General features: G+C 38.1%; 1 protein-coding gene across 1 annotated transcript in view; it reads left to right on the plus strand.

Moving 5' to 3' along the window:
* The first annotated feature begins 1394 nt into the window (after window positions 1-1394).
* The window catches only part of LOC124161844 (protein O-mannosyl-transferase Tmtc3), a 45228-nt gene continuing 23777 nt past the window's right edge, over window positions 1395-22845 (plus strand). The window contains exons 1-6 of the mRNA XM_046538062.1: window positions 1395-2349; window positions 2434-2570; window positions 2729-2810; window positions 5140-5239; window positions 5325-5440; window positions 11240-11415. Of these exons, the coding sequence (XP_046394018.1) occupies window positions 2164-2349; window positions 2434-2570; window positions 2729-2810; window positions 5140-5239; window positions 5325-5440; window positions 11240-11415 (797 nt within the window). The 5' untranslated portion in view covers window positions 1395-2163. The remainder of the gene's footprint in view (window positions 2350-2433; window positions 2571-2728; window positions 2811-5139; window positions 5240-5324; window positions 5441-11239; window positions 11416-22845) is intronic.

Below are 22845 nucleotides of genomic sequence, written 5' to 3' on the forward strand. Positions count from 1 at the left end.
AGATAATATAAAACGTAAAATTGAACCGGAAGAACCTGAGACGTCATGGGATTGGTTTACATCCTGATATACTTATTGTTTAACTGACTTGAAGGAAATAAGAGCACCATCGTGAACGATAAAATAAAACTATAAGCAAATCAAAATTGAAATACATAGTAGAGAGCACAACGGCGATTAAAATACTTTATATTTCCATGCGGTGGTAAAGGGAGAAATAATGTTTGGAAAAAAAGTCAAATCTCTCCTCAAGGCAGTAAGGGTAAACAAATGTGGTAAAATATGCCCTGAAAATTTTCTGATCGCAAAATCTATATCTAATTGCACTTCCTCATATCCTCAATATTCACGGTTCCATCGCCAGTGTTTCGGGACTAATGAATTAGAACATCTTACATCATAGGCGCCTGTCGATGCATGAATGAAGCGGATTTCCTGAGTAGCACGAATCCATAATTCTGCACCTAGTCACTATAATGTGCACGGTGAGCCTAAGAAGTTTTCACTTAAAAATTCAGAATATAATCGTCGTAGCAACAGAGGAATACTCACATTTTTTACTACTTTGAAACATGATTTGCCTTGCCACTGGCTAATGACGTCAGCAAAACATGATATTTAAATTGTCTTCCAAATCCTTTCAATTCCAAAATAGCTTCGATATTTTTTAACCATTAGATAAACCATTATAACAATATTATTTTATGCATTAGAGATATTTTTCTGAAGAAGATTTCCTCGTGTTTTTTTTTGTTTCTACTGAAATACGTTAAATTTCTAACTAATTTGAAAGTCTATTCGCATTAAACGTCTATAAAACTAGTCAGTGATATGCAACTTTTAACAGTAATACTAGGATATCCACATAATACATACAACGAGCACGCTAGGTTTCATGCTAACCTACACATTTTAGAAAAAATGTCTTTTAATACACATGTAAGGGGAGAGTATAAAATCTGTTGGCATAGCCAAGAGAGCTGAAAGATCAGAAGACATGCTGGCGTCGGGTGCATTGGTACCCCAGCGGCCGCCTCTACTGTCGCAAGTGATTGGCTTCCTTTCCCGGGGTCCCTTACAGCACCCCTGCCCCTTAGCTCCTCCGTAGCCCTCCCTCCTTTCATTTTTGCCGGAATTTCTGCACCTGCGCAGTTACTCGTGGGACCAAAGGTCGATACTGCATCGAACTTAACTACGCTCAACACATTGTACAATAGCATTGGCATTTAAACGGCTTAAATACTGAATGGTTAGCCATACACTTAAATCACCTTTTTCAAATCATCAATTAATTCGTAGGAAGGCCGCATTGTGGCTAGTTTGCCGTTCACCTACAGAGATGGCGTTGCAGGGCTGGGGGCTCGAGGTCACGTGATCTAAGTTGCAGTATGGCAGCTGTGGTGGCTGGAGCAGTTCCAATATAACAACGCAAAGGAATACACCTACTGCCACTGTAGTGACAAGATGTGCTCAAGTACACATCTAGCGTTGACTAACAAACGTTCCTGCACCCTGGCGTTAACACCATTTACGTGGTTCTTCTCCTGATTTTATAAACTACGTATATAAGTGAGTGTGAGCCTGAATCTTTGACATGACGGAAGTCGTGTTGTTTAGTTTCGACGGTTTTAACTTAAGGTGTTGTGCTGTGAGTGAAGTGTTTTGGTGAGGAAATATTTTTAGTGATTCGTGAACTTCGCTCCACCACTGGATTACGCTATTCGTCTGGTGCGGAAAATTGGATATGAACACGGGAGAAGCGATATGTGTCGTTTAGGTGGATATGGGAGACGTCTGCCTGCTTCGCCGAGAATTTCCGTAAACACGGAATTGGAGGATTCGGATGGAAGAGTTACTCTTTTTCATGGCCCGAAATATGTTATTACTTGATTGCATCGAAGACGTGCTTTATGCAGCAAATATACCATCTACTCTTGAAACGCAGTGTATGTGAAGACAAGATTTCACGATGTTATTAATTGCAAGGACTATTGCAAGCTTCCTCCGGTGTTTTTGGTGACGAGAAAATTCTCGCTACAGCAACACCGCTTGTGTACTTGCTTTTTCCAAGAATTGTGAAACTGATTGCCCCAATTACGATGCTCGTGTGATTTTTTTCACCTATTTTCAGAAATTTTAAGTTCCCAACACGATCCAAGAAACATGGCTATTCAACATGCCTTGTCCACGGTTGTATTCCTTACGTGTGTTATTTGCTACTACAATAGTTGTTACTGTGGATTCGCTTTCGACGATATTAGTGCCATTAAGGATAATAGAGATCTCCGGCCGCATACGCCCTTAAAAAATTTATTTCTCAATGACTTTTGGGGCACACCGATGCAAAAGGTAGGGCCGATTTTTTTATGAAATGGATGAGTTTGTGATGTAATGCCGGAATCTATTTTTACTCAAAAATTAATTATTTCACAGGAGCAAAGCCATAAATCCTACCGGCCGCTTTGCGTCCTGACATTCCGATGGAATTACTACCTTCATCAGCTGGAGCCGATGGGCTACCATCTCGTTAACATGCTGTTACATGGGGTAGTTTGTCTCATGTACTTCAGGTGAGTGACGATTAGTAAACAATCCTGAGGGCAAGGTTAGATTTACATTGTTTAAGTATTATCTTACTTGTAGTGTTTCTTGGCCTCAGCATGACCAATTAATGCGATCGACTCGATGATTCTGATGAGTATTCTGCATATTTCTTGTTTACTTCTAGGATGTGTTCCATGTTTCTGCCTGAAATTTCGAGTTTCATAGCTGCTATGCTTTTCGCCGTCCATCCCATCCACACCGAGGCCGTAAGTACCAACTCTAATAGCAAAGGAATTATGTGCATAAATCTCTTTAACTACGCCTGACACTCACAATTACCCACCTCGCAGGGATAGCTAACCTACAATTGCTATGCCCTCAATGTCATTGCAGTTGATAATAGATATTTCACGTCCTTCAGATTAATGACATCTCATTTTTTTAAATTATTTCCTTTCGGTTCGGTTAACATCCATACTTACCCTCCGCCACAAAGCTACTAAAACGGGGTTTAGTGTTGAAGCTGATTTGAAGGGAAATAAAAACTCCCTTTCAAGCGATAAGCTAGCACTCAATGCACGAATTGCTTGCCTGCACGAAATGCTACTTTATCGCATTGGAGTTCTGGTTGCATCTAGATGCATATAGCCAGCGCTACGGACGCAAAACCTAGTCGGGACAAATATGGCGTGGGAGGAGGGGTCGTGATATCGGGACACAATTACATTGATTGACCTACACGGCATCTGAATTATGCATGCACGGAAAAAGATTGCTCCTGCACCTCCTGACTAAAGCCCTAACTTCGGTTTTATCATTGCGTCGCGCGGTTATTGATCACGACCGAGGCTCGAAATTACATTCTACGTTCTGCTGCGCTTTCATTTGTAGCCTATAAATGATTCGTCGTCAACGTTCGCATTGTTTTCCTAGCGAGAGAGAAGAGAATATCATGTTTTGGTGAGCCAGTACCGGTCGAGGTATTTCCCGTGACCTCCGAGTTGCACCCTCCCCTGCCATCCTCAAAGAGTCCGCCGCCGCGGCTCGAATAATTAAACGTAATCGCGTGATTGCGTGATCGATAGGCAATTAATCTGCCGTCGGTGCTACACCTACACAATACCCTGAAGGCCACTCCTAAGGCGTGTGGCAGGCATTTCACCCAATATGCTCAACGCTACATGTTACATAGGTGCAACAACAGCGACAAGTACGCATTTGTGATGCAGGGGGTTGACTCTCACAAAGCCTGCGACATTCATTCGAATTCATAAGTAATTGCACCGAGATCAACTCACATAGCGTAACTGTTATCGTTCCAAAAATACCTATGTCGACCAGTTAGTGCTACTTGGAACATTATTTGGCAATACATGAATGAGGAATCAACCAAGTGCCTACACTACCCGCCGCAATACCAGGTTTTGAGTCTCAATGAAATCCGTAGCGGTCTTTTATATATAGTTCGCGAAAAAGGAAGATTATTTGTACGTCACCGTACGTCCCTGACTTTGTGATCATCGCCCAATCTATCGTATGACTAGGGTAACTGGAACGGCTTTGCTCACGGGCTGGTGAGCGCGTCGTGTCAGTCAGGTCTCTTTTCGGGAGGTCCGCTCAGGACTCTTGGCTGCTTCTTCAATTGCACCCGTGGAAAGCTCTCTCCCCCTTTCCCGTCTATGCATGCGTGCAACCTCTGTCCTCCGCAGTACATGAGCTACGAACTGGCGCACAGCTTCGTTGCGCTGCTTTAATTTGAGACGTAGTTCTTCTTGAAGAACGGTCGCAAAATACTTATTATTTTAAAGTTATAGTTTTGATAATTCCCTTTCGACGTTACGGCTACGGAAAGAAATTGATCATGGTTGTTTTTTTATGAAAAACAGTGAATTTAACTGCGGTCCAGAATATATTTTTGGATCAAGTCTATTGTTCAATCGACAAAACCGTCCTTATTTATGATAATTTCACTCCCATGTCAATGTTAGTAATGCCTATAATAAAGTAAAGCTATCAAACTGCCAGCACGGAAAAAATTATTTTCAAAGACAAAAATTCCTGAAGAAAAACTCAATGATGTATAAAATTGGTCAATAAAATAATTCACAATGAAATGAAGTGCCTGGTCAACCAGTTATCTTTCGTTCATTCGTAGCTTTTCAGTCATGGGCAGGTATACTGTATCTCTATCATTTCTATTCCTTAATTCTATTTTGTATTAGTTGCTTTAGTTGCAAAATCTTCTCCTCTCTTGTTGCCTTCTTTATCTGCCGCAAGTACTTATTTCTTGGTCATCCAAGAGGGCTTTTCCTTCAATTTTCCCTTAATTATTTTTCCCACGTTACCATTTCCCATCTTGAATCATGCTTAACAATGCATCTTACATGTCATACATTAGTCAGGCAAACATTTGTTAGAGAGAGAATCATTGGTCTCCACCTAAACTCAAAACGTACTACCCGGCAATTGCCGCAATCACTCTAATCTCTCGAACCATACTCAAATTATTTTTATTCACTCAGTAACGTTGGAATGATATTATAGCCTCCTTGATTATCTTCATCTTTTTCAATTATTTGTGTCTTATAATTTCAGGTTACTGGAGTTGTAGGGAGAGCCGAGACATTATCTTCAGTGTTTTTCTTGGCAGCATTAATATTTTATACGAAGGCAGCCAAGAAACGGAAGGAAACAAGTAGGTTTTTGGGGAAATATTCATTAAGAATAATGTGTGCATTTATTATCTGTACATCTTTTCATTCGTTATAATTCATTTACAGGTTGGAGGTATTTGGCATTTTCCATGATTTCCGTGGCAACTGCGATGTTTTGCAAGGAACAAGGCATCACAATTACAGGAGTGTGCGTCGTTTACGAGTTGTTTGTTGCCCAAAAGGTAAGTATTGATTCTTTTGAAACAGTTATGAGTGTTCATTGAAGACCACGCAAAATTGTATTGTGCTACAGGCAGTAAACAGAGATTGACCACAAACGTAATTACCAGTAATGAACTCCCCTCTTAGTTTTGTTTAGTCCGATAAGGTGGAATTCATCATATCAGATCCATTAGTCGTCTCGTCTAGACTAATGAGTTCACAAATATTGTGTTCCTGCCTTGCCTCTGTTACACAGGGGTTTCAAGAGCTTAAACTTACTTCTTTTATCAAAATGGCAAATTCTAAACATCAAATTCAAATCAAATACTTGTGGCACAAAAATGCATTTATTTATAATAAGTGAAAGAGGCTGTTCAGTAACCAGACACAATCAGGTAAAAGTGCAGCATTTAACAGAAATTAGCATGTCCCCAAACATGTCCTAAAAACAAATATTACAAAGATAGCTCTAAAAACTACAACCGAATGCATTTGTGCTAAATTCCTACATTCATAATCAAATGTTGAGGAATTGTTTTTACAAAATAATGAACCCCATTGTATATCGAGCAACAGGCTATGCATAACCACATAATACCAAATATTCAGCATCTAATTTAACTAAATATAACCCTATAAAACTAAAATATACTCTGGTAATGCACATTTGCATGCATTATTTTGTGAACCACCCGGCCTGCCCTCCCCTCCTTACTTATTGAACTCTACTCTATATTTATTATTCCCTTTCATTTTATCCCCAAATAGAATCCACTTCCAACCTTTTCTCCTATTCCCTGACATCCTTACCTCAGTCATGGTTTAAACATCCCCTTCTCACTTATTAGTCACTCCATGCAAATCTTCAGTCTCTTTCGTATCTCATTAAGAAGCTCAAATATTGTAAGTCTACCCTCTAAGTAGGACATAATAATTTAAAATTGTTATTCTGAAAAACGTAAGGAAAATCTCACCAATTACTGTGATGGCAAATATTTACATTCATAAACTAAGGTTATGTACTTAAGTATTTTGGGCATAGCTCCTCCATTGCATAAATCATTCGGCTAATGATAAAATTAAATTGATAAATATATTGAAATAAATTGGCTAATAAGAAAATTCCTAGGCTAGAAGTCACACTACTCAATCAATAAGATGACATGTGGTTAGAATTGCTTTTTCAGTGGAAAAGTGAGCCATTGGAGGCATCTCATCAAATTCCATTGAAAATTCTGAGAGATATTGAAAAAAACTGACTCTCCTTTACAAACAACATAGGAAGTTGCCACGTTAGATTTCAAAATAATTGTAATTTTTCTTGGATTTTCCAGGGAACTGAGGGAAATGAAAAATGCAATATTTTTCATTTTGCATCTGTTAGTAAACTCGCGGACAGCATTCAGATTAAAAAGGGATTTTATCTTTCCTGATTCTTTTGCAACGATATAAAATACCTCCGATTAAATTTTTGAAATTATCATAAACTGAAAAATATGACATCTGCTCTAATGTAATGAGGCTAGGACTTTTGAGGGAAGCAATATCCTTTAGTTGAGGTCGTTTATTTATCTTTATATTAAATTAATGTTGTGCAGGCCCTTGGGATCTTCTGTGGCAGATTTTCCCTACACTCTAATAGTAGGCTCATCTTTCCACCTTCAAATTTTAATTAATTTTATCCTTCATTATTTACTCCGAAAGCATTATGGAACATCAACCTCAGCTCTTCTTTCTATGTGTATCAGCGTAGTTCAAGCTTTTTAATGTTGAACTTCATCCAATTTATTTTTCCCTCTTTTAATTAAGTGTTCCCATTAAGGCCTCTGTATTCTCACTCACCATCTCAGTACCTCTGTGCTGGCTGTGAGCTCAATTCCTTTGTTTTTGTCCATAATGTTCCAGTATCTTTTAGCTGCATCCTCTTTTTACCCAATATAAAACCATTTTTTAACCGTATCCACTGAACGTTTCAAAGATAAAATCATCCACTTCTAATATTTAAGTAGCTATGTGCACACCTACCAATTTTTAAAGGTGATAGCATAACACTTAAAGGCCATCAGATTTCATATATGACTCATTCACTTTCAAAAATTCATGAACATGTATAGTTAGAAAGGCTTGAGAGGAAATGAAGGAAAGAAATCAACTTACAAGTAACTGCTATTTCTAAGGATAAGGATGTTGTTCATGAGATTATTCAATCATACTCTCTCAAGTTATCGCAAGCATTGTCAATAAATGGTACTGGGCCTGAATCAAAAAGCTATTTAATAATTGAGTACAGACATCTCTAACTTGTAATGGTCAGCTTTCACAAATTCATGCTAAAAACCGAATGAAATAAATAGTGTACTTAAAAAGTATTATTCCATGTAATTTTTTTTAAACCCAAATGATTTTTCTCTCTGCAAGGATATAACTTTGAGATATACCCACAAGCATCAATATCAGTGTAGTTTAAAATAAATTCATGGAATATTCACTCATGAATTTTCCTGAATTTATGTATTCTTGGAGTCTGAACTTAGTGTGAATTATTCTTGCACAGTGCTCATGAGAGAATAGCTTCTGAGAAATCAATCCCTCCTGTGGATGTGATTACAAGGGCTCTAATTATAACTTATAATCAAAATAAACTACACTAGCTATAGAATGGTATTCCTTGTACCACACTCAATTTTTAGGGGTAAACAAGAAATTATGAAGTAAAAAGTGCTCATTAATGGCAGTGCAGTGATTTTAAAGCATCTATTAGGTACATTTTCCCAAAGTCTGACCATTATTCATAAAGGTGGAAACTGAGGCTAAAGAAATACTTAGCAATGGAAAGGAGAAGGTTAGTGTCAATGGAAAATCATAAAAATAAACTTTCAGTGATAGCAATAAGGAGGCAGAGCTATAATAAAACCAATCAATGATGTAACTTCTATGAATAATAAAAAAATTACAATTCTGACTTGGCTGGCAGGTATAAAATAGTGTCCACTCACTGATAGTCTGAGCAAAATAGGAGATAGTGTTTTCATGATTTGCTCATATTTCTGCATGAAACACACTACATCCACTATTAGAAGAGAAGCCTATGAATTACATGTTTTAATAACTTGTTGTAATGGCTGAGTTATTTTGAATGATAATATCTCTGAGAGAATCATTGACTCTACCACAAGACAAAATGAATTCAAACCCTATACAAATAATTTTCTTCATTACATGCTGCACTCAAATTGACAAGTTTACTTTGGCCTGCACTGTCAATGTTTACCCTTCACATTAATGTATTTTGGTTATTCAGAAATTGCTGTTTCCTCTTCTGTCTGGGAAAAATAGTGGCTACTGATAAGTCCATCTATATCTTAACAAAATTCGTCCAAAGGTTATGTTCCAGAAAGATGAACAATTTCCACATTAGTCTTGCAGTTAGTTTTCAACTCTCATTACCGATATGAAACTTATATTAATAAATGACAACTCGGCCAAGCCAAAAATCAAATAAACTTCAGAAATTTTATCAATTATTTTTCATGAATGCAGATGAGAATATGTTACATCAATAGCAGGGGTATCTATTATCGAAATTATAGTGGCATATTTATCTTGAGAAACTCTCTATTATAACCTACTTTGCCGAATGCTGATGGTAAGCAATCACTTTCTTCTCATAAAGGCCTTTGTATAGCAAAAAGTAGATAAACATAGACAATAACTAATAAAAGGGCAACTCCAAAAGCAAATAAAAATTAAGGGCAGGTCTTAATGTGGTCTTATAAAAATAATAATGACAATCAAACCGGGCGAATAATCTTTGCTCTTGCTAAGTATATAATTTATATAAAAGACTATGCAATGTGCCATAGGATAAGAAGCCAGCTTTCACATGCTGCGACTTGGCAAAATCATTTCAAAATGTATCCTAATGTTATATTAATGGTAGAATTATCATAATTCTTCTGTACCACAACGTGAGTACGATAACCTTGTACTTATGTATTCAGCTAAGTAATGTCAGCATTTATTTATTAATTCGAGTTATAAACTATGACCCATGAAGGGTTTTCTTAAATAATTTCCATATTCCTGTGTGTAAATTTAATGTTTCTTTTACCATAATCGAAGGAACTTAAAGATTTGTTAATCAGGAGATACTGGAGCAATGAAGATACTAATCACAGTTAAAGAAGAAATACAATGAGAGAGCACAACAAAATAGTTTTTCACTGTCATGAATGTAGCAATGTGTTAATGTTGACGTAGGATACGTAAAAGAACAGATGTCAAGATGCATGGGACAAGAGATTCAATACAACACGAGCAGTTATTAAATCATCAAATATGTATAAAGTGAATCTTTAACATTAAAGAACATGAGTGATATAACGAGTTTGTGGTAGACCAATTCATGACTAAGCAAATCTTTTTACTTTTACTAAATAATTATTTCAGCCTCATCACCTGTCACCTTTGAATAGGAATTAAGGTCAGCACTGAAATAAGCATGCTTAAGATTCACCAGCAGCTAAATGTCTTTATGCACATGTTATAATACTTTTATTAAACATGTTTTTCTCGAGTACCCTTTCTTAGTGCTCATGGTAAGAAGAAAATGATATTTGAATAGCCGATAAGTGTGAGTTGGTCAACAAAAATTTATGATGTGAACTGAGCACTTGTCTGTCAAAGGTCATAGGAGGGTCAACTCTTCCCAATGGACTCATTGACCTACTTTTTATTGTCAATAGTGATAATGCTTGAAAAATAAAGTGACCCATATTTTTCTAACTCTAATCTCCTACATTTCAAGCTATCTCTTGATAAAAGTGCTAAACACTTTTGCAAATAAGTTAATGACGTCACTAGCTCTTGCCTGGCAGCTTATGACTCCTCCCCTAGGTACTTCTTGTTTTCAAACATCTCTCTTACGTATTAGAGTGTTATTTTTAACACTTCAGAGACTTTCTGTCAAGAATCTTGGGTCTCCTGAACAAGTCCCATCATGCTGTAATTATTCTAACCAACTTGGAGCTGGTTCATTTTTTCAATTTGATGCATTATAGAGGAAATTCTCATAAATACTGGTAGTTATACCATCATGTGCAACACATCTGAAAATGCACATTTCCAGAACAAGGCATTTGATATTTGAAACTTTTCAGAGATATTGTAGCCTATCGTGAAGGAGTCTGGTGGAGATAGAGCCCCACAAAAACTGCTAGAGCTGGTAATCTGTAGTGGTGACTCAAAATCATGCGTTAGTTTAGGTAGAACTGATCAGGACAGACATGGGAGACAGCGACGTTTTAAGCTGTAGTCATAACGTGTGAAATGATGTCACGCACAAAAAGGATATTTTGCAAGCAGGAAAATTTAGAGTTAATGATGAATATTAAATCCGTTCCATTTCTGGGATCGAAACTTAACTATGAGCAGTGGGGTTTCAATTAATTCAGTTTCATCCCAGATCAAAACTAACCTATGTGATTTTATTTTAGTGTAGGAACAAAACTTAACCTAGGCCTTGTATTTTTGTTTCCCTCCGGGTCGAAATGAAATATTTTAGTTTCATTTCTCTTGCCATCCCTGTCCCTAATATAAATTATCATTAGTAGGGAAATACTTGTGGTAAATATTTTCAGTGAGGCTCCCCATTCACTTGCTACTTTGCCACAGCAGAATGGTTAAATAAATATCGGTTCCCGTTACACTTCCTACTGGCAAGGCTTAGCCCCTGTCCTCCAAGGGAACGTCGTATGGTTGTTAGTTAGCCCCATTTTGTCCTAAGGCATGATCTAAATAGTCCTGCATTTTTATCACAGCTTCGCCTGGGCGACATCCAGCACTTCATTCGATCTGCAATTGGAGGCAAGGTGTGGGCGCCTAGTTGGTGGACGCCTGATGTGGCGAAGAGGCTAGGGGTCCTTGGGACAACAACGCTAGCCCTCCTCCTGCTTCGAGTCCACATAATGGGTGCACGACTGCCAGTCTTCACTCGGTGAGTACCTGACTGATTGGATCTGCGAACATTACTTAGTGCAGAGAAATAAATAAGAGAAACTCCTTAATGGCTGCTTAAAGAAGAGATAGAACTTTAGATCTTTGCAGGACAACATATCCAGCTCCGGTTCCAGAATTCCCTTTTCAGTACTATTTTGCCATGTGTAATGAGTCAATCAAATGGATGCATCAACATTAAAGGGAAATTTCAGGAGAGAGCTTACATTGGCTGCAAAATATTGTTCTTTTCTCCTTCTCATTTTTCCTGAGCACAGCCAACAGAGCACGTGTAAATATCAATGAAATAATACACGTGTATAATAGACTATATTTTCAAGTTCATGCTAGTACACTCCTGAAATTTCCCTTTAATATTTATGCTTAAATATGATTGACTCACTATATACAGCACAATAGTTTTAGCATTGTGAAGATAGATTAAATCCGATTTTGTTCTCTTCCATCTTGACAGTATTCCATCTCTGATCAATTGCCTTCGTCTAGTACAAGTACCTTAGTGTACCAGCATAGGATTTAACAAATTACTTGATTGAAAAATTGGGTGTTGAACTGAATCTACAGTCCTATGTTAGTGGCTTGCTTATTGAAAGGAGCTTATCATTTACTGGTGAATCCTCATTTGTTCGTAGAGTTGTAAGAGTTGTCTTACTATACTAGCTAGGTTATTTGTCATTTTGCATTAGATGTCGTTGTTAAAGGACTTGTCTTTCCTTACTGTTCCATTTTTTTTATTTTAATTACAAACATACAGCACTTACACTGATAATTTAAGTCGTGCAAGACAGCAAAGTCTGAAGATTTTAAAATAGTTTCTTTAACGCCTGATATATTTAGCATTGAACTAGGTTAACTTTTTCTTTACCTATTTCACTTGAACAGGTTGTGGCAGGGGATTGGTTTGATGTCAAATTCATTAATATTTTAAAGCAACAGTTAATGTAATGTATCAGTTTGATGCAAATTTAGGTCATGCAAGCCAGCAAAGCCGGAATATTTTAAAATTGTTTCTTTATTACCTGATATATTTAGCATTGAACTAGGTTAAATTTTGCTTTACCTATTTCACTTGATCAGGTTGTGGCATGGGATTGGTTTGATGTCAAATTCATTAATACATTCCCTGCCATGGACTTCTAGACGAATTCGCCCATTGTGTCAACGTGTTTTTCTTTTTTCTTTCGTTTTAATTCTTTAATAATGAATCCTTTCCATTTGAGTTTTCGTGTGCATTCGGCTACGCACAGCACGTCACTATTTTGGTAATATATCATGAAAATGTATGCATTATGATGAATTACTTAAGCAGTGTAAGATTCTTGTTGATGATCAAAAATAAATCAGAGGGACTATGTTCATACATGATTATTAAGGAGTTCTCTCTAAGTAATCATACTAAATATTTTTATGGAGAAAAGTTATGTACATACGTAGTTTTTATGCATGAATAATACCCCAAAAAAACAGTAGAAGTGATTGTGTGAATTAAAGTGTAAATTAATCAGAAAAACATCAAAACAAATATGTGTGGAATTGAGGTACAACTTATAAATTCCTTATTGTATTGTCGGGATTTAGGTTGCATGATGTTTGGTGTACATTTTTGGTGTCATTGAGATCAGATTTCTGGATGGGATTAAATTTTGTTTTGTTTCTTCTTTTCAATCAAGAACGTAATTTTTGTTAGTATAATAATGGAGGAAATGTAATTCTCTCCACTGTACATTTTTATGACTTTTCTTCCCATGGTTCAATAACACGTGTTTGTGTAAATTCTCTCAAAATATTTATTTATGTCTATACTATACTATTGTGATTGTAAGACGCATGTACAGCAGCCCTCCATTGCTCACTACCATAAGTATGTTTCTTATTTACATTGAATATTTGATTTTTCATTATAAGCTGTATATTGAAGTGGTCATTGCTGCATTTATATATTGCTTAGCTTCGCAAATAATCGTGGCATATTAATCAAAACCAGAGTTTACTTCTCTTGTGGTCGCTAGGAAGAAGAATTAACTTAATAATCTCTATCGTAAGGAAAAGATGGTGATGTGGAGCCGGAACAGGCTTAGTAGCCTAATCCTGGAAGGAAGAAGAAGAAGAAGATCTCTATCGTAACAGGCTCAACTTTGTGGAGGTTCATTCTAATAAATAAAAGCGAACAAACTATGTATAAATCCACCAATTTATTTATGTGGTACTACTAGTTTCGACGCAGCGGCGTCATCATCAGGTACAAAGGCTACAAAGAAACAAACATCTTTATATATCATGTGGTATCGGGAGGAAGAAGGTAGGTGGAAGGGGTGGCTGGGAAATCTGAGGTATGTGATTGGGCGTTCCACCACCACCACCACCCTCCCACAACGCCCAATCACATACCTCAGATTTCCCAGCCACCCCTTCCATCCACCTTCTTCCTCCCGATACCACATGATATATAAAGATGTTTGTTTCTTTGTAGCCTTTGTACCTGATGATGACGCCGCTGCGTCGAAACTAGTTGTACCACATAAATAAATTGGTGGATTTATACATAGTTTGTTCGCTTTTATTTATAAGAATTAACTTCTTATTCAGGTATTTAAATGGACTTCTTTGAGCATTCTGGTATAAACACAATCTTTAAGTCCTACATACCTATTACACACCCAAGCAAGCAATGCAATTACATGCAGAGGTATTTGTGCTCTATATTCTACTTTAAGCAGGCATAAATGAATGCCCAGGCATCCAAGTCAAGTTAATTGTCATCACTGATCATTCATTTTCCGTCTCAGAGTTATCAGATGAATTTGTAACCCTAGACATTCTTTTGGTTTTATGTCCAATATTCAGACAATGTGATAAGAAAGCTAATATCCAATGCAAAATATGCTAGTCACAGAATCAGTAAATCAATAAAAGTTACAGTGTCCGGCGTGATGTGGTGGAAATCTTTGATATTCAGCTTATTAAAACAACTTGTCTGTTTCCACACTATTTTATTTTCACCGACCATGGTTTCGGCAACTTGTGACCTTGCAACCTTGACAATGGCACAAGTTGCCGAAACCATGGTCGGTGAAAATAAAATAGTGTGGAAACAGACAAGTTGTTTTAATAAGCTGAACAGTAAATCAATAGTTTGAAATATGTGGCAACTTCCCAATTCCTTTTCATAATTAGTCTTCCATCCTTGTGGGCACTTTTTACAGTGATATTGATGACAATAAATATTTCTTACTCATTAGAAAAAAATATGTATGTGAAAATAAATTTGTTAGATTGTGGGGAAGAAATCATAAAGTCAATGTTGAGAGTCAAACCTCATAAAAATGCCTACCAAAACATCTTTCTACATTTACTTAATGAAGAATAAGTAAAATAAAGGAATGAGAAATATCAGAGAATGATTACAAAAAATAGAGAAGAACAATGTGAGCACTTAATGACGTTATTTCCTCAATGAAAAGCCTTATACAGAAATGTAGGTATACTGAACTAATTGAGAATTTCCATTCCTGGCTGCATTTATGCGTTAAATGTTGAATGACCAAATGTAAAACCTTTACAATTCCCCTTGAAATTCATTATTTCTGAAGTGCTGGAAAAATAAGCCAAAAATGCAATTTTTCTCTTCACGAAGAATTAATGAGAAAACATTTATAACACGAAAATTTACTTTTTGTTGCGTTAAAAATTGTAACCAGTTTTAAATATTTTAACGAGAATTTTAACCAAAATCCTTTTCCGAAATCGCAATGTGTACAAATGTATCAAAAGAAGTAGAGGGATAAATAAAAAAAGTAACGGTTGTATTGCTCCGTTTTCACGCGGTTTGCGGAAATTCGATATTGTTCTATGCCTTGCGCTCTCCGTTTCGTCTGTTTCAAATAGCATCCGAAGTTTTGACAATTAATATTTGACCGTGTGTAAGTGTGTGTATATCCTTTGAAACCAAATTTTACCGAAAAAGGCTGACAGCTTCGCATCACTTGTGTTTAATAAGATACTTCGAAGGCAATTGCGACTTGAGTTCTAGCGTTTTGCAACCCACTCTGAATATCGCTGACAAGACGTAGAACAGCGGCTTTGCTGCCCCCTTACTCTCCGACCTGTATGCAGAGGAGATAGTGAATTAGACGTGGAACGAGTTGGACGCGGAAGTTGAAGCATGAGAGAGGGGTTTAATTGATTTCTCAATCAGTGAAGGTTCGCGGATGATCAGGCGCTGATTAGCCAGACAGCGAAAGGGTTGCGTGCTCTGGTTGATGCGTTAGGTAAACGGTGCGAGGAATATACCATTAAGATTGATCGCAACAACACCAAAGTTATGCGGTTATGAATATGCCGACCTCGGTAACGACGGGGTAAGTTCCTTAACTGCCAAACCGAAGGTCGCGGGTTCGAGTCCCGCTTGCGTAAGTTGCACCTATCCTATCCTATATATGTGAATGTCTTCTTTGTTGATTTTTCTAGTTTTTTTCCGGTGTAAAGGCCGTTCGTTTACGGAGGGATGAAAATATATTAATAAAAATCATCTCGAGAAAGTAATGTGTAGGTAAAGATGGTATTAACTATTTCGGCAGGATAGAATGAAACGGAAAAAAGTTAAAGAGGAAGAAGACTTCGTTAGCTACAGAGACGTTGGTAAATTAGGAAGGAGACTGGATCGTTAGGTAAGAGAGAAAAAACAGCTAGTTAACCGTCTGATCTGGAGCGTAGCGCTTTACGGTGCGGAAACGTACCGCACTCAAGAGGAAAAAGGACGATAAAAGACGTGAGGCGTTCGATATTTGGGTATTCAGGAGATTAGAGAAGGCGAAATGGACGGATAGGAAAAGAGACGGGGAAGTGCTACACGTGGTGGGTGAGAAGAGGAGATATGGAGGAGACAAATATATATTCAATGAGTGCTTGTCGGGGAGGGGATGCTCAAAACAGTGTTATAACAGTTTTTATATATATTACAGTACAGTTTTTTTTATAGGGTACTCGCATAGTAAGGAGGTGGAGACAGAGGTGTTTGTCTGCGGACAGTCAGATGCATGCAGGGAATGTGGTACCAAAAATACGCGAACATCTTTCTACCCATGGTTTTTTTTTATTACCATGTAACAGCCCCAGCTTTTCCCAATCATACTGTTGACAGGATGTAATGTAATGCTAATAAATATCCCATTATCATTAATGCCAAGGGCGTTCCATTTGAGCAAAAACTGTGGGTGATGCCATATTCTGAGTATCGCTTTCATATTCAGGAGGTCAAAATACATAGTTAACACCAACATTTTCCGTATGAAGGGGGTTTGTGAGCTTTCAGTTGGTTGCGTAGTGTTACTATCACTCATAGTTCATTAGAATTTCATGAATGAATATTTAAAATTTCCACGTTGACGCATCGTTCCGATGGCGAATACACTAACGACTCCCTTGTGGATCATCTCTTTCAGATCGGGGGATATTTTTTTCTCTTCCGAAACGAAAAGGCTGGCGGAGAATACCGTCAAACTATCGCGTTCATTGATGATCCAGGATCATTACATCGTATACTGCTGTCGTTTACGGGTAAACGCGTACTGCCGCAGCACTGAAGAATAATGTCTCGTATTCCTCCTGCCGTATGCGAGAAAAGGAGCTCCGAGTAACCTCTCGATTCACGGGGAGGAAATATTTAAACGAGCCTTTCCATCCCTCGCCTCAACAGCTCCATTAAATATTGATAAAGATTTCAGTCTTTTTCCCCCCTTGCCTTCCAAAGAGAGAGAAGATCAATTTTGTGGGTGCGGTCATTCGCGTATAAGGCTTCTCCAGCAAACATCTCCTTAAAAGAGCGAACGCTCCCAGGCCGGCCACTAGCCTTATATTATACTCCCTCTCGCTCGCTGTGGGGGGGGGGGGTTTAGAGGGGCTGAGTCCCCTCCCCAGTTCTTCCAATTTTTGTTGAACCCTATGACGCAACACCGTCCTTCCTTCTGTTGTTGATATAATAACTCACGAAGTAGTGACATTGCACGATTGGAAATTTTTTAGACCTAACCTAAACTGTAGAAGAAAACCGAATAAAAGAATTATAAATTTCACTAATTCAATCTTCTGATAAAAAAATCTCAGCCTGCACTAAAAGCACTAAAATGAAGCCACTGCACTCAATCCAGTGTTAAGCATATGAAACACCGAGGGGAGAAAAGAGAATCTTCTTCTGGGGGATGGTGGCTAGAGTGTTGGCTTCCCACCCGGCGGGCTCGGGTTCAAATCCCGGCAGTGGCAGAGAATTTTCCGAGAATGCCCGATCCCTGCTAGAATGTATTGTGGAGGACATTTTAAGCGCAGCACTCCGTCCGTCGGATGGGACTTTAAGCCGTGGTCCCCTTGGCGCCTTTCGTTAGGAGCAGGCTAATGCCGACGCCGGGTTTCTCTCCACGCATCCTTCCATACCCATCCTACCATACCATGAACCACCGAGGGAAAATTTTCTAGTAAGTAGATACAAACTATAAAATTCTGATTTCTCGAACATACTTCTCTAAGACACACCTCCACACTCAAATTTTCAATTTATCAACATTTTAGTACCATCGTTCTTCTTTTCTTCTGTATTGTGTATCCCCATTCACTGCATCCTTACGTATATATCGTTTGCTGCTCTTTTTCATTATGATAATTGTAGTGGCGAGAAAACATATAAAAAACCTGTTGCATTTATCCACAAATTTTTAGGTCCACCAAACTTAGCGTTCCAACGCTCAGATTCATCACGTCTTATACCTGACGATGACTATGTGAGCTGACATTTGAAGTATGGTTATTGAAATGTGTGTCCTACAAAGTGTTCAGTAAAAAGATGAGGGTAAATTTTACCCTCAGTCTACTGTAAGACGCTGGTGGGCGAATGTCGCACGTACAGGAAGGAGAGGGGTTAAATCTTGGAGCCACCAGCAATTCACTCTCGTTAAGCACTAACTAATAGGGCATCAACCGCACAGTAGCGAAATTTAAAGCCAGCACTGAAGCCACGTGACTTCGGCGCAATGCCGATATTGTTGTAAAAAATGAGAAAGGAAAATCTTTTTAAAAAATTATTTCAAACCATAATTTGATACTTCTTCCCCTTTATGAATACTGCATTTCTGAACATTGCCAACAATCAAGTATTTCATTCCTAATTACTTTCTACATTTTTCGGGGTTTCCGCCGCGTTGTTCCAATACTTTGCTTTGCAGGCTTACAATGGTAGTAAAAAAAAAACTTTTCTTAGAAAGTTGCTCGTGCGTGTGATTTTTATATGTTTTTAGTTGTATTAAAAACCACTGAAAAAAATCAGCTCGGTTGCGCAAATTTTCCCGTGCAAATCCCTTTTGAAATTTTCGGTTGTATTTTATTTATCAAAAACAATTCCCTACTTTTCTGGGACGACCCTCTGGTTTTATGGATTCCGCGACAGAAATGGCTGTTATTATTTACAATATCAACTTTTGATGAAAAATTCACCGTTCCCAACGATATTCTGAAATTTAAATTGGAAAAAATTGTATATAATAACTTAAACCGTACCTCAACCATCATCAGGACATATATATGGGAGAAATCTTTGTCAACATTTTCCCGTATCTCAAATTTTAAAAATATTTACATTCGAGAAAATATTAGGATAAAATTTTTAAATGTGATACACCGGCGAATGTTAACCTAGTTCTCGACAACCTAGACAATTTCTAAATGATAAAAAAGTTGTGAACGATTAATATGCCAAATAAGATGGTACGTGGCGTAACTTTGTGTGATATATAATTCACGTTGAACCAACGAATTAATGACGTCATAAACTTCTATAGGATAATTTATTTCATAACCATGGTTTCGTCGGCCAGTCAACATATTCAGAGCTGTCAACTAATCGACAGGACGGGGAACCATGGTGTAATAAATTATTCTGTGGAACTTAAAAATTATTTTTTTTGTTAAATTATGTTTCTTAAAAATTATTTTTATTGTCAACATGAGTGATATGTCACCAAAAATTAACCTGTCGAGCGGTACAAACGGTCGCTTGTCTAATTAGTGTTCATTAAAGAAATATTTACGGAGAGATGCGATTAGTCGTTTGTTTTGAATGGTCTCGGCCTACTTCTCCGGGGACATTTCTCCTTAATGGACTCGCCCGCGCGCCGGCACCACCTGACCTGTTTCCACGACGCGATTGAAAACCTCTCAGCGCGACACACGCTGTGTAGCGGTCCACGCCCTCCATTCACTCATTCCGACATCGTCCAACATCAAAAGCACGAAGCTCCCGCGCTCCGAAATAATAACAACAGCTCGCGTCGTTTAGCGCCGCGCTACTCCAAAGAAAATGAAGCACTCGAGGATCGCTGCGACTGCTTTTACTCTTTGTGGGCCACATCACTTTGGGCGCATCTCACGCTTCCCGTTTAAAACGCTGCGCGGCCGAAAATCGTTTACGGAAGTCGGGTGCGATAAACGAAGTATGTGTCATTTTCGTGGAAAATTCAAAATATAATCTTCTGACTGTACTTTGTCCACTGACGTCCAGAAAATGCATCTTCATCACTCGTGTGTATAAATATGTACCAATATTTTATGTTATTTTAATTTAAAAATTCCAATGGGCTCGTTTAAAATTTTGTAATAGGGTGGTTTCCTATTATTTTTTTACATACTACATAAAATACCTGACCCCTTGTGTGCAAACCCGGGTATCAAAATCGCAGACGATAGGTTGGTTTCCTATTATTTTTTTATTGCCTAAATCAAAAGATTATTACTCCTGGAGTACGTATTTCACGCTTTTAGATTTTTAAATGACGATACCTATTTTTCGCGATTAAATGAAAAGTGAAAAATTTCTAGCGCGCGAAAACGCGACGCGTAAGTAGGAATGATGGGAAAAAGTCCGTGCGACGCATTTCTGGTTCCCCCTCCCGCCTTGTGAGGTGACCTTGATCGAGGCTCTGAGCGCTGATAGGACGCAGGATGCTAGCGGGCAGTGGCGGCTTGCCCATAAGGACTCTCGGACGCCGCCCCTCCCAAATATTTGAAAAAGTAAAAAAATAAATATCCATTAATTTATAATTAAACATCTAATTAATCAAAGTGTTTTTTTCAGTCCCATACATCGAAAGTATTGGAAAAACACGAAAAGAAATGGCGCGAGAAGTTCGTATTTGTAGCCGTGGGGCGCTGGCCAGAACGTCCCAATCCATCCCCATACAGTTATATGGAGAGTGGTAGTGGTGGGGGCCGCTGGTGCTATGACGCGTCTAACGTTGTGTCTTATGGAGGTCTTGGGACGTCGTCCGAGAATGCGCAGAGCGACGTGTGAGTTGACATCGCTGCGCAGGCCGGCGGGCGTATAAACTGGCGTCTACTTGGTGCTGCCACAGAAAAGGGACGTACGGAATCAGAATGGTCACTGTACTGGGTGTAGTTATACGATTTTAATTTTTAATTACTGGTAGGTATTGCTACAGAAAATAAATTATCTCATTATGCTTGCGTTTTTGGGTGTTTGAATTCCGGAACACATAAAATCCAACCAGTTAAAGGCCGTATTGACGTAGGAAAACTATTCTCGAGTATTTGCCACAGTTCTGTTATGATTACGAATTTCAAGAACCTTGGGGAAACTAATGTTATAATGTTTAGGCCTGAACAATGTATTCATATCTTCCCGATGATTAGAAATACGGTACCTCTTTTTCAGATAAATTTATCAAAAGACCTGCAGTATTAGAAAAAATCAGTTAACATTCCCCACTGATTTATAATTTAAGAAATAGGCGCGTGCGTGATAGGGTGAAGGATTAAACATGATTTAACCCGTAAAACGTGACTTTAAATAGAGTCATTCAATGAATGTCAAGAAGTTTCGCGTACAATGCACCTTTTGTGTGTAGGTTCATCATTTTTCTAGCCGTCCTTGTTGTATTAGTTCATGTTCACCTAATTCCTCAGCGGCAGAGCGGTAGCTGTCTGACGGAAAATGTCCACTTGGGTCTGATTTAAGTGGCTTCGAAGAGTTCATATCAGTGCGGAGATCCTTACAGCTCCTATCTGTGGTTCAGAGCCGTCTTCTTTTACGATCTAGAATTTATTTTCTATTATATCATGGCAATGATTTCGAAGACATGGTTATTCCAAGTGCGACCCGTTGACGTTTCGTGTGTTTGCCACATATGAATCTTAGACTCAAGGAGATGGTGCGTGACGTCTTTTGTTTGCTTGAGTGCCTTTGCTGACCTTAAATTCGTCCCTCAGCTGAATCATCATTAGTGGACCACGATTTCTATCTCCCTTGAGTCTTCCTTATAGTAACGCAAGACTCTCCTTAAGAACGGAGTGAAATGAGTTCAGACATCATTTTTGAGGAGTTAACTGTGCTTAATTGCCGATTAAGAAGTTTCTTAGTGCTAAGTGTACATTCAAGAAGACAATTTTGAATTAATCAACAGTGCTCGTTTTTGTTTTAGGGAAATATAGGGAAAAATTGTCCCCAAATCTGTGTCCTGGCACCTTGTTCTTTTTGGTCGTATTTTTCGTCGGCTCATTTTGTGTCGTCCCTTGTTTATTTATAGACTAGTGCCCTTGCTATGTGTTCAATCGGAAAGAAATTGTTGTCCGGCGCTGATTTCAACGAACGTGTAATTGATCACTTTGCTGGACAAAAGGAAAGAAGGATGGACTTGTGCAATATAACTAAAGGCATGTGAGTATTTCAGATTTTGTTAAAAATGTGTGAGAAATATTTAATTATTGATTTTAAATCATACTGTATTCAAGAAGCAACGCGAACACCGCAATCAAAGTTTACATCTACAATAGCAAAGCGCGCGCATTCTAGTAGTGTTTGTTGCCTAGTGGAAGTCAGTGACACTCCCCTCCCTCCTCAGGTGTTACAAGTGTCATTGCTACCTAAATCTTTGCAAATGTCGAATAGATTTGACAAATAACGCATTATGATTGCAAAACGAACAACATAAGTTTATTTCGGGCATATCCGCACGAAGAATGTAGGCGCTAAAACCTCAAGTTACGTATTTTCGTTTGTACTTGCAAAATATCGCCGCAATTATATTTTTATTCTTCAAGATCATTGATCAGTATAATCGAGTCCGGACTAAGCGGATCCGCATGAACGAGAGTCTACCGCATTTAGTATTTATTAATCAAGCTTTATTAGGAAAACTAGGTATTTTTGTTGAAAAAAACGGATTATATGGCATTACTAAATTTTGTTCCTAGATTGCCGTAAAAACTTAATAAAATACAGGAAATATAAAAAAATTATGACCCCCCGGTGGAGTGCGCCCCCCCAGGTATTTGACTCACGAGCCGCCACTGCTAGCGGGTAGCTGAGTACCATGCTATCTGGTAGCCCTTGGCTTAAAAAAGGTTTATTAAT

This window comes from Ischnura elegans, chromosome 7, assembly GCF_921293095.1.
Source record: "Ischnura elegans chromosome 7, ioIscEleg1.1, whole genome shotgun sequence".
Taxonomy (NCBI): domain Eukaryota; kingdom Metazoa; phylum Arthropoda; class Insecta; order Odonata; family Coenagrionidae; genus Ischnura; species Ischnura elegans.